Source organism: Gasterosteus aculeatus, chromosome 10, assembly GCF_964276395.1.
Source record: "Gasterosteus aculeatus chromosome 10, fGasAcu3.hap1.1, whole genome shotgun sequence".
Classification (NCBI taxonomy): domain Eukaryota; kingdom Metazoa; phylum Chordata; class Actinopteri; order Perciformes; family Gasterosteidae; genus Gasterosteus; species Gasterosteus aculeatus.
The window spans coordinates 14,998,748-15,011,024 of NC_135697.1; the positions used below are offsets into that span (position 1 = coordinate 14,998,748).

Sequence of the window (12,277 nt, forward strand, 5' to 3'; positions counted from 1 at the left end):
GACGTTTTTATTGACTCTTCTAAAATTGTAGTAATGAGTTGGAATGAAGGCGTCTGAAATATTTCCACACAGACGTGAGTGATGATCTGTACTCTGTTCAACCAAGACGAACCAGAGGCGACACAAGTTGCAATGGGAATATCAAAGACTGCTCTCTTCAGGACCAAATCAACAAAGTGTGTGTGTGTGTGTGTGTGTGTGTGTCCTCAGGTGGCAGAGACCGGCGCGGCGGCCCGGTGTTGACGTTTCCTTCACGCAGCAACCACGATAGAATACGAACAGACGACCTGCGGCGACTCATCGGCTACCTAGCCGGCATCCCCAGGTTACACATTCATTCAATTTGTTCTTTGTTTCGTGTGTGTGTGTGTGTGTGTTTGCGCGTGTGTGTGTGTGTGTGTGTCTGCGTGTGTGCCGTCATTTCCCCGGAGCGCAGTGGAAGAGGCTCTTTAAAGCGAACACGTGAGCGAGCCTGAGAGAGATGAGTGTGTGTGAGAGGGCGGATTGGAGAGAGAAATAATTCAAGAGCAGCTCGCTCGCTTCTTCGCTGCCAATAAAATCCGTCCTCGAGACCCCCGGAGAGATGCTGAGAGGGGGGAAAGCCCGGGCTGAGGGAGGAGGACGGGGGGGGGGGGTGTAACCAAAAAACAAATGATAGAGAACCAGAGCGATTACCAGAGAGCGAGCTGTTGAGAGAGAGAGAGAGAGAGAGAGAGAGAGAGAGAGAGAGAGAGGGGGATTAAAAAGCAACGGCGGTCGGAGAGCGCATGTGTGAGGAGGTGTGTGTGTGTGTGAGCGAGTGTGAAAGCAAAACAAAGTGTCGCAGTAGCCGAGGCGGAGCAGCAGCAGCAGCAGCGGCGGTAGTTACCGTGGACGAGTGGCTGCTCTCCTCGCAGGTACAGCAGCTCTCTGTTTACATCTCCCGCCTCCCTCCTTCCGTCTCCGTCCGTCCACTCGGGTCTCAGTTTGAGTCAACAGCTCTTCGCTGCGTGGATCAGACTGCAGCGGATTTCACTGCAAATGGTCTGTTTGTTTTATATTCTCTAAATATCCTCTCGGTAGCCAAACCGTCATCACGTCATGTTGTGCATGTTTTTGTGAGCTTTTTTTTCTCTTTTTTTCGGTGACCAAAGGTGTTCTATTTTGGGAAAGGCAACATCTGCACACTAGCTGTCTGCTGACAGGCTGTTACAGCAGCAAAGGGAGAGGTTTGGGTTGTGTTAGAAAGATATCCGTTAAGCCGACTGCACAAAAAAGACCAAAAGGATTAAAATGACACCCAGGTTTGCTTAACAAAGTAGTCATAGTAACACGATGCAAATCGCAGAAAAGCCACAAAAGTTATTTTTTGTACGTTCTGCATTAGGTTCCAGGTGTATGGATGTTGTGTGTGTGTGTGTGTGTGTGTGAGGTTATGTGGTATTAATGTCCACCAGAACAGAGCGCCAGAGGGAGACGAGGCTTCTGCTGCACAAATGTGCTGATTTGTTTTTTTTGTATTTCTGCACACATTTGTGACTCATTTGTCGCAGGTTCTCTGTGTGGGTGTTGGTGTGCGTGGGTGTGTGGGATGTGCGTTTGCTGCGTAGGTTTCTCGCAGTAGAGAAAATGCGTCATCGCGCTGTTTTGTTTTTATTCTCAATTGTTTTTCTTTTTTTTTCTCTCTTCCCCTTTTTTCAATCCCGTCTCTTTTCTCTTCATCCCTCTCGCAACCTTTCCCACGCCTGTCATCTGTCTCCCCTCTCTCCCTCTCTCTCTCGCTCTCTCCCACTGGATTATTCTCTCTTCAATCTTGCATCTCCCCTGCCTCTCCTCTCCTCTCTCTCTAATTCCTCCCACTCCGTCCGCCCATCGCAGCGAGGAGGTGTGTAAACATGGCTTCACAGTCATCGTTGATATGCGCGGCTCCAAGTGGGACAGCATCAAGCCGCTGCTGAAGATCCTGCAGGAGTCGTTCCCGTCCTGCATCCACGTCGCCCTCATCATCAAACCGGACAACTTCTGGCAGAAGCAGAGGACCAACTTCGGCAGCTCCAAGTTCGAGTTTGAGGTACGACGGGAGAAAACAAAGCTCCACATTCTTAACAACATGTCATCTGCTCTCTGGCAGATCACGTTGTTTACTGCCTTCACGTGCGGCTGCGTAATGGTTCTTTTACTGTCGAATAGATAACCATCCAATCGTCATATCTCCATGTCGATGTAAACTTGCACGTCTTTGTCTATATCAATATTATGAGAGTAGATATTGTGTTTGATTTTGGATCTCGGATGATTATGTCTTCGTTGTCATTGTTTAAATGTCTTGTTCTAATGGTCAAGAGTGTCACAATCCGGCTATCAAGATACTTCATCAAAACGATTGTATTTTATTTATTTTATTTGGATTAAAGTTTTAACCAGAGGAGAATAAACTGCTGCAGTTATGATGTGAGCGTATCGCGTCAACGCTCACTCGCAACTCACGGCTGCGATACTTTTATTATGTAATTATCTGCTGCTCCGGCGAGGATAGAATTGGCGCTAGCACATTTTTAGCGCGCCGTAATGACTTTTGGAAGCCTCCCGATAGCGTGAAACCAAGTGCCGCAGTTCTATATCGGCCAATTCACTTCCAAAAGCAGAAAAATCCTCCCTTAATTGGCTGTCAGCTGAGTCGTCATAACAACCGCTGTAGCCAGCTGAGCGGCTCGTTGTCAGGGCAATCCATTATGTTCCTCTCCCCTGTGCTTTGGATGCGCTCATCACCAGCCGGCCGTCTGCTCGAGGCGGAATTTCATCACATCCGACCCCGAAGCGGCTCCCGGCAGCAGAACACGAGTGGCTGTGATGCTGTGAACACATTCTTCCACACTCTATTCGGGGGTATCTTCGCAAGAACAGGCTTATTTTTACGCTCTGACCTTTTCATAGCTGAACGGATTCCAAGACGCGCACCGGTGCAGCCCAGGAAGTGCGGCGGCGTGCGCTCACCGACGCTCCGCTCAATAAGCGCACTCGCCTTTGCGCGTGATCCGCCGTTGAAGGAGCCTGCTGAGCGTGCGAATGATTAGCTCCCCTTTCAAAAGCCGCAGGGTTGAGGGAGATGTATCACGTGTAAGCAGTGACGTAGTTGTAGCCCTGTTTCTCTGTACAATATGTGCTCGGTGTGTTGCTGCCTTCAGCCTCTCGCTATAGCGGTTGAGTGGAAGCACTTGGGTGGAAATAGCTCTCGATTTTTCACATGCCCGCACACACACGCACACACGCACAGGTCCACGTTCGTCCGATGACACCGAATTGATTGTGCGAGAGGAATGATAGCCAAAGGGCAGGTTAGTTATCCACACGCTGCCCAGCCTTGCCACACAGGCATTGATTGGACTCCCTGCTTTTCTTTTTGTGAGCTACATTTGTGTTTCAAAACAAATGTAGCTCAACAACAATTTATTTTTGACCATTCATTTTTTTTTTATTCAACCAAGTCTCCTGCAGGACAGTTGCTAGGGATACAGTTGCAAAGAATAAGGTAAAACTCCGCTCCGCCGCGTCCAGCTTTCACGCCGCCGAGCGCGACTGTAGCAAGTGCGCGTGTGTCGACGGTAGAAACGGAAACCGTCCTCGCTTCCCCTCTGCTGGCGTTGAGATGGGAACGAAAGGACGAGCCGAAGCCGAGCTCCATTTTGATTGTTGATAGACCGCTGCCCGGGCCCGTGGGAGGAAAAAGGGTACCCGGCGGCGCCTGACCCGATTCTCCCGCTCCCCATTCAGCAGAGTACAAATCAATTAACTTCAACAACAATGAGGGAACATATCAGGATGTGCCTCCCCCCCCTGTCAAGGGCCGCTCTGCTTATCCACCCAAGGACGGCAGTGTGTCTCCGCATTGTTCGTCTGCATCCATCTCTGGCCATGTGTGTGGGGGTGTTGTGCGGAGGTGGCTTAGCAGAAACACAGAGGCACAGAAACCAAACGGGAGGACGTTTCCTCACTGTATCTTTGAAACTGATATTGTAATATGCGTTTGAGAATTTTAATTTCACCTCAGTGTAAAACAAAGAGACAAAAATAGAGTGCCACAGTGTTTAGAGTGTCACACTGAGTTTAGAAGAAAAGAAGAAAAAGACGACGTGTCTTGTGTGAAAGGGATTACACGCTAAATATCACGACGAAGAGGATAAAATAAATAATTGATTCATTTTAAAAATCTGTCACATGGCTTAGTCTGGAAATCACATCCCTGCAGCTCCACTGCCAGAAGCAAAGTGTGTGTGGTCTGATTGTGGGAACAAGGAGCCGGTCACGTCGTCTCTTATCCTTTTCCGGCAAAATTATTTAAAATAAAAAAAAAAACTGCGTATGATCGCTGATTTTAACTTCACCTCCACCGTTGCTCTGTAGACCACCATGGTGTCACTAGAGGGCCTGACGAAGGTCGTCGACCCCTCCCAGCTGACGGCGGACTTCGACGGCAGCCTTGAATACAACCATGAGGAGTGGATCGAGGTGAGGCCCACGCATCTCACAAGCCCTGAAACCCCCCGCCTCCCCCCCAACGGCGTTCAAATCCACTAGTAGTATTTCTGTTTGTGTTTTGATAAACTTGCATTCCCCCACTCAGACGTCTTCTGCTCGTTTTTTTCCATCAAGGTGCGTGTGGCGTTCGAGGAGTTCTCTGGTCACGCCACCCAGATGCTGTCTCGACTGGAGGAGATGCAAGAAACCGTGTCCCGTAAAGACTTCCCCCAAGACCTGGAAGGAGCCAGGCGGATGATAGAAGAACACGCCACGCTGAAGAAGAAAGTCATAAAGGCCCCGATAGAGGAGCTGGACACTGAGGGACAGAGGTCAGCACACATTTATCTACGGACAGTTATTCCCAAGGGATTAGGAAAGCATGGCGGACACTTCTTATTCTGCTCTAATCCTAATAAAACAGTTTTGAGTGTACAAGAATCCACTTCCACAGAAATGCGAAGCTTTGTTCGGCGATTAAAGCAGATCACAAGCGCGACCGCTGACTTGCGTTGAATCGGCCTGCAGGTTGCTCCAGAGGATCCAGAGCAGCGAGTCCTTCTCCAACCGCAACGGCAGCGGCGGGGGCAGCGGCGGCAGCAGCAGCGGCAGCAGCAGCGGGGGCGGCGGGATGTGCAACGCCGACACCCAGGGCCTGGTGCCACGGATCACCCAGCTGCTGGACAAACTGCACTCCACCCGGCAGCACCTCCACCAGGCCTGGCACGTCCGCAAGCTCCAGCTGGATCAGTGCTTCCAGCTCCGCCTGTTCGAGCAGGACGCCGAGAAGGTCGATATCAAATATCAATACCAGCAACATCTTAATTACACCCGCGCAGTGGCATTGATTTATTATGTGTGTGAGGACCTCGTGGATCCACGTTTTCAAACAGCGGCTTAAATTTGATCTCACAAATAAAAACGGAAGTATAAAACAGGGTTTTGGGATCTCAGAGCGGTAGACGGAGGAGGCTTCATGCAGGTACAAAGACACCTGTTCTGATGGCCACCCAGACAGCTCAGGTGATGAGAGCTGCGGCACAAAGTAGAAGGAGACAGGAGGAGAAAATCCCAAGAGCCGCGTTTGAGTGAGCAGAATAAGATAGCAGGTTGCAGCAACAAGAGAGAGCTGCAGTCTTGGATTCACTGCAGTCGTGGAAGCTTGTTGCTAGGACACCATAGGCCACAAGTTTGTTCTCTAGGAGAGCCTGAGCGGATACTCTTAATAGAGGCAGTCCATTTTCCTGTATTTTGGCCCCGAAAGACGACAACTATCCGCACTCTGCAGCAAAGCACACACACACCTCGGGTCGACCCACACGGCCAAGTCCCTGCGTTTCGTTTTCACTTGCTTTTGATCTGCGAAAGTTCATTTAGTGTGTGTGTGTGCGTGTGTATATGTTTTCACTTTTTGTTCTCCGCGTGTGTCTTCTCTGTCATTCCCCGTGCTGCAGATGTTTGACTGGATCATGCACAACAAGGGTTTGTTCCTGGCAGGCTACACAGAGATCGGCAACAACCACCCGCACGCCATAGAGCTGCAGACCCAGCACAGCCACTTTGCTATGAACTGCATGGTAGGACACAAACACACACACACGGAGACACGCACACAGACGTGCTGATTCGCTGCAGGACGTAATGCTTTTCAGCCCACTTGGGCTATCAATTCCACGCCGCTCCATAATCGTATATTTATTGAACTGGAGCAGCCTGTGCTTGTGTGCTCTTCTGCGTGTCAGCAGCAGCACAACCAGGTATTAGGTAATCTGACTCTGTATCCACAGTCGGCCTTACGTAACCATTATGAAACCAATCGGAGGAATCAATCCATTTACTGTCCATGCGCGAGAAGCAACGGCGACACGTCCACCTTTCCTCTCTTATCTGCAGAGCGCATTGTGCTCGCCTCCTAACGTTAGGTGCTCAGCTAACCGTCTCCCGTCCTCTCCCCTTCCTCTCTCCCGGCTGTGCAGAACGTGTACGTGAACATCAATCGCATCATGTCAGTGGGTAACCGGCTGCTGGAGTCAGGTCACTACGCCTCGCAGCAGATCAAGCAGATCTCAGGCCAGCTGGAGCAAGAGTGGAAGGCCTTCGCCGCGGCGCTGGACGAGCGCAGCACGCTGTTGGAGATGTCGGCCAGCTTCCACCAGAAGTGTGACCAGGCGAGTTGCATTTGAACTGAAGTTGGTTTTAGTTACTGATTCGTCCGGTGAATATTTAGTCTATTGTTCGATTGATCTCCAAAATGTCCCGGAGTTCCAAGGTGAAATTTTTGCTCGTTTTGTCTGAATAACCTTTTACAAACTCATTCATATTCAATCCCTCACCACTCATCCTGATCCTTTAATTACAATCAAAACGGTTACTGGTTTGGCTGATTGCTTTTGCCTTAAATAGATGTTCATTCTCCAGTTCCTTCAAGTTGCACGAAGTCAGAAAATAATCAAGCCCTTAATTAACCTCATGTTATTGTTCAATTCTTCAAAAAAAGATTTATGTCGACAGCAGGACTTTAAGAAGTAGCCGTAAAAGAGTCAGAAACTAAGCTAAGTGGCTGTAGCTTCATATTTACTATTAATTTAGCATTGATATTTGCCCCTAAGAAAGCAGATAAACATAATTCCCAAAATGCTTGAACTCTTGAACATCAAGTGGGAACGGAATTAAGTAAGACGCACATTAAAGTTCCTTTGGAACCAGGCGAGGTGTTGACCTCCCGAGTCTTAATGGATGCTCATTGACTCCTATGCAAACACCTTCTGGGGGGGGGAATTCTCATTGGGCCTCATTAAATCTATAAGGCCAAACATGCATCTCATTAACATATCTTTACATACACAAATACAGAATGTAAGTAGGGCTTTTGTTTTCGGCTTTCTGTCTGCGCTCATTAGTCGAGCAACTGTAGACTGATTCATTGGCTGAATAAGAAACATCCCAACTGGGGAACACGGGTGGTACGACTTTTCCGACCTGGAACATCGCCGTCATCTGACCAGCCTTTGAATGCTTGTGAGCTGAAATAGAAACGGCTTCTTCTTTTTTCCAGAGGTTTCACCCCGACCGTTATCCTCCACACGTAGCGAGAGGCGCACTTTGAATCTTTGTTCTGCTTGTGTACCCTCGTCGAATCATCACGGGAGAAACGTCTAAAAGGGAATAATTACATCTCTTCCTGGTTGATTGTTTTGTTTTCCTCACCTCCCACTGGAGACCACTGAAACTTCTACAATCAGAATTATTCATAACTCCTCTGACCGAGCTCACACACAGGGACGTTTCTGCATTCTGAAGCTTTGCAATGTTATCCGAACTGCTCCTCGGGCGAGTTCTTGTACGCCGTGGTCGAAGAGCAAGTGAGGAACACACGGATGCAAACACCTCACCTGCTTCCCGCCGTGTCTCCTGTGAAATGCTCCACCTCCGAGCGTCAGTTTGTGTAAGTGTGTGTGTGTTTGTTCCCCCGCAGTACATGGGTAACGTGGACACGTGGTGCAAGGCGTGCGGCGAGGTCGATCTGCCCTCCGAGCTGCAAGACCTCGAAGACGCCATCCACCACCACCAAGGCCTGTACGAGCACATCACCGCTGCCTACTCCGAGGTAACCGCAGCCTGAGAGCCAGCGGCACGGACACCGGCGCTGCGTAGATGGCAGAACTCCACGTCTTTGTTCCCTTTCAGAGTCACGATTAGATGTGTTGTGTTATTAGAACATAATTGATAATCCAATGAAGGATGAAGCCAAACACAGTGCCATACTGTACTTCAGTCAAAAAATGACTTCGATACTATTTGTTTTCTCTGGAAGTTCATATTAATAAAAAAATATATCTACATAACATTGCCTGCCATGCGGAAACAATATAGAAGCAATAATAATGTTCATATATGTTATAGGTTGTTATAAATTGACAGGTATGCACAGGCAGATACAGATGTTCACCTCCACGTACATACACAAGACCTAAATGTGAACACACACACCTACACACACTTAATTAATGCCAACAGTAGGAAGTTTCATAACTGTATTTAACCCCCTCATTTGCCTCCCTGGTGAGTAGGAATTGAAACTGCACAGGGGGCGAAAAAGTTTTTCTCGCTCATTTCTTTTTTGTGGCTCTTTCATTTATGATTTTCTTTCGAGTTCTCAACATCAAAGGAATAAGCTCTGCACCACTTCTGGCTGTTGATGATTTTTCTTTTTCTTGGTCAAGTCAGATAAAAAATATTTTTAGGCAATTGTACCTTTAGAGTTCTATCGTTGATGCTGTTCTCTCTTTAATTGTGAATATTTTCTTATTATTATTATTTTCTTTCTAACTCATCAGGTGAGCCAAGATGGCAAGGCCCTGTTGGACAAGCTGCAGCGACCTTTGACCCCGGGTAGTGCCGACTCACTGACGGCATCAGCAAACTACTCCAAGGCTGTGCACCACGTCCTGGACATCATCCACGAGGTGCTGCACCACCAGAGACAGCTGGAAAACATCTGGCAACACCGCAAAGTGCGGCTGCACCAACGTCTGCAGCTCTGTGTCTTTCAACAAGACGTCCAACAGGTAAAACACACTGCGACCGAATGCACGTTTTTGTTTTCAAGCATGCGCACAAATGGCCAAGCGCTGTAATTCCAGGAGCAAACGTAATTGCCAGTTTTTTCAGTAAAACATTGTGAGGGTTAGACAGTAATTGGAAAATAGCTGGGTAGCCTGCTGGTTAAAAGCGTTCTACTCTTAATAGAGGGTTGGATCCCAGCAGCAGCCATGTTTCCTATCATAATGTCCTCGAAAAAGTCGCTGGAACGTCGTATCTTCACTCGTCATGCGGTTCAGTGGAAAGGAAAAATAAATAAATGCCTGAAATGTGAAGTGTTCTCTGCAGAATAAAGGCTTGAAAAGGAGCACAGTGAGCCTGGCACTGTCAAATAGTCCAATAGGATTATATATATGCATGCTGCCCAAAAATAAATAAAAATTACAGGCATTCCTGACCGTGTTGACATGGCAACTGTTGCTATGGCAACTGAACTAGGTCATATGTCCATGCAAATGCTGTGTTCATCTATTAACCCTATGAAGGACAGAGTGCAGGGAGGGGAGTGTGAAAGAGAGATGCTCGGTGCCTCACACAGCACCGATCTTAATTCTGTCTTTGCGCTTCCCTCACGCACTCTTTGGATTATGCTCCACAGCGGCGCCCACCTTCGGGCGCCCCCTCCTGGTCGCCTGTTTCCCAAGTGGCTGTTTTGCTTTACGGTCGCGTGGTCTCTCTGCACAGGTGCTGGACTGGATAGAAAACCACGGCGAGGCCTTCCTCAGCAAACACACAGGTGTGGGGAAGTCCCTCCACCGAGCCCGAGCTCTGCAGAAACGGCACGAAGACTTTGAGGAAGTGGCCCAGGTATCCCGCACCCCCCACCCCCCCCCCTCCACCACGTTTAAACAAAAAAAAGCACATAAGTACCATTGAGTACATTCCTTTTAAATCAAAGCTACAAGAAAGTAAGCTGCAACGTCTGCAATGAAAGTGGGTTTTCCTCCTTTCCTCATTTTTGTTTGTTCCTATTTGTTCTGTAATGTTTTTAGGCAATATAATTTCAAAGTGTAAACTTTTGAAAGAATAGATTCTACATTTCTTGTGTGTAAATGAAGAGTTGAATTAATTATCAGTAACACACTCCCCTGCTGATGTGAATATTGGCTTTGGTGATGAGTGGTTTTGTTACGTTCACTAAATGAACCTGTCAGAATGGCTTTCACCTCGATGTCGCCATTGGTTTCTGTGGCATCTTCTTTCTTCCTCTTTCCATCACCTTCACCCCCACTCAGTGTCCATTTCCTCTCACTGGTTCTATCTCTGCGTAACTGCGCTATCACGCTGATAATCAGTGAGCAGGTCTCCTCCATATCCTGTTCTTCATCTTCTGCTCCTCTCTGCTCGTGTTCGACATACGCTTTTTGTTTTTGTTTTTGCATTATATCTTCATCTTCGGGTTAATCCATCTCTCGCTCTCTCTCGGCGTAGAATACGTACACCAATGCAGACAAGCTGCTGGAGGCGGCCGAGCAGCTGGCCCAGACGGGAGAGTGCGACCCAGAGGAGATCTACCAGGCCGCCCACCAGCTCGAGGACAGGATCCAGGACTTTGTTCGCCGCGTGGAGCAGCGCAAAGTCCTGCTGGACATGTCTGTCGCCTTCCACACGCACGTCAAAGAGGTAGGCAGGGAAGGGATTACGTAACGCTGAAGTAGATGGTGGGCTGTGTGTTTGTGTGGATGAGAGCTTTTTGCAGGGCTCTTTGAGCAAGAGGGAAGTAATTATCAGATCAAATGGAATATGCGTGTGATGTTTTGCTCATGTGCTGTTAGTCACACAGAGGTGGACGTTCCGCTGCCGTCCTCTCGTAAACAAAGAGAGTTGAGGGTTGGAAATGGCATCGAGTTAGCTGAAGGGGAATATTGAGATGAGGCGTGAATGGACTGACCTTTTGTAATTGCAAAAGTGACGTGTGCTGTGAGTGAGCTTGCGAACGTCCAAAAAAACGCGTGTCCTCCTGCAGCTGTGGACGTGGCTGGAGGAGCTCCAGAAGGAGCTGCTGGATGACGTCTACGCCGAGTCGGTGGAGGCCGTCCAGGATCTGATCAAGCGCTTCGGGCAGCAGCAGCAGACCACGCTGCAGGTCACCGTCAACGTCATCAAGGAGGGGGAGGACCTCATCCAGCAGCTCAGGTAGGGATGAATGTGCCCGACTAGAGAACCAGTACCATGATGATCTGTGTGGCGAATGGACACATTGTTGAACAGAAGAAGTCATTTGAGTTATGATTCAGTGCCACACAACGTCCGCTGGTTTCCGACTTTGAATACCCCCCTTCTGACAATAGTACCTGCAAATATGCACAATTAGGAGCCGCTAAATCAAGCAAATAGTGAAATAAGCCCAAACTATTCTGCAAACCACTAATATATTATGAGAGCACCAAGTACCAACATGACACATTATGCCCACAATCGATGCAGGAAACCATCTGGTCCACACTGCAGGCAACACCATCAATTCTTTAACACAGACTCGGGCATTGCTGTTTTGATCAGATCACCAAACCACCTCCCAGGGTTGCTATGGTAACGATGTAGGCGTCATCACGTAGCTACGCTCGTGACGCAGCTTTCCAACGAGGAAACGGTCGCCGTCGAGAGAGAGAAAGAAGCAACCGCTGTCAAGTCGAGGTCTCCACTGGTACCAGACGAACTCGGGCACGGAGGAGGCCGATGTACATTGCAACGTTAGGGGGGGGAAGCGGCATCGAGCAAAAAAGGACCAGCGGACAGTTTATTTCGGTATCCGTCCACGTCTGTCTCCTCTGTTGTCCTAGATAGATCTCTGCTAGCAGCGGATTCTGACCCACAGTTGCCCTCCCAATTCAAATCCGCTTAGAGCAGCAAGAGCGGCCGGATGTAGCCACATCTGCAGACATCCAGACTTTCTAAAGCTAACCCTGGATACAATCTGGATATGCCCCCCCAAAAAAATGATTTGGACAAGTCAACAAGATCTCTAAAGGACGATAGAAATGTGAAAATAAACGGTCTACTTACATAACGGTCCTGACTTGTCTTGTTGCTTAGTAGAGCTTTAGAAGTTATTTTAGACATTTGGAATTGAAATGTGTGTGAAGTGAAAGTGAGAATGAAATGCAAAATATAGTCAGTGTCATTTTTTAAAATGCAGCAAGAAGAGGCATAAACCCCCCCCCCAAAAAAGCTGAGAGGA

General features: G+C 48.4%; 1 protein-coding gene across 2 annotated transcripts in view; it reads left to right on the forward strand.

Moving 5' to 3' along the window:
* Window positions 1–12,277, forward strand: part of LOC120826246 (triple functional domain protein-like) — a 55,705-nt gene that overhangs the window by 22,568 nt on the left and 20,860 nt on the right. For both annotated transcript variants that reach the window (XR_013450877.1, XM_078080929.1), the window contains exons 4-15: window positions 211–325; window positions 1,858–2,050; window positions 4,381–4,485; window positions 4,630–4,826; window positions 5,023–5,284; window positions 5,949–6,071; window positions 6,471–6,662; window positions 7,970–8,101; window positions 8,832–9,062; window positions 9,781–9,903; window positions 10,528–10,719; window positions 11,063–11,232. Coding sequence is in view for 1 of the 2 variants with exons in the window: in XM_078080929.1 (XP_077937055.1) it covers window positions 211–325; window positions 1,858–2,050; window positions 4,381–4,485; window positions 4,630–4,826; window positions 5,023–5,284; window positions 5,949–6,071; window positions 6,471–6,662; window positions 7,970–8,101; window positions 8,832–9,062; window positions 9,781–9,903; window positions 10,528–10,719; window positions 11,063–11,232 (2,035 nt within the window). In the remaining variant the exon portion in view is untranslated. The remainder of the gene's footprint in view (window positions 1–210; window positions 326–1,857; window positions 2,051–4,380; window positions 4,486–4,629; window positions 4,827–5,022; window positions 5,285–5,948; window positions 6,072–6,470; window positions 6,663–7,969; window positions 8,102–8,831; window positions 9,063–9,780; window positions 9,904–10,527; window positions 10,720–11,062; window positions 11,233–12,277) is intronic.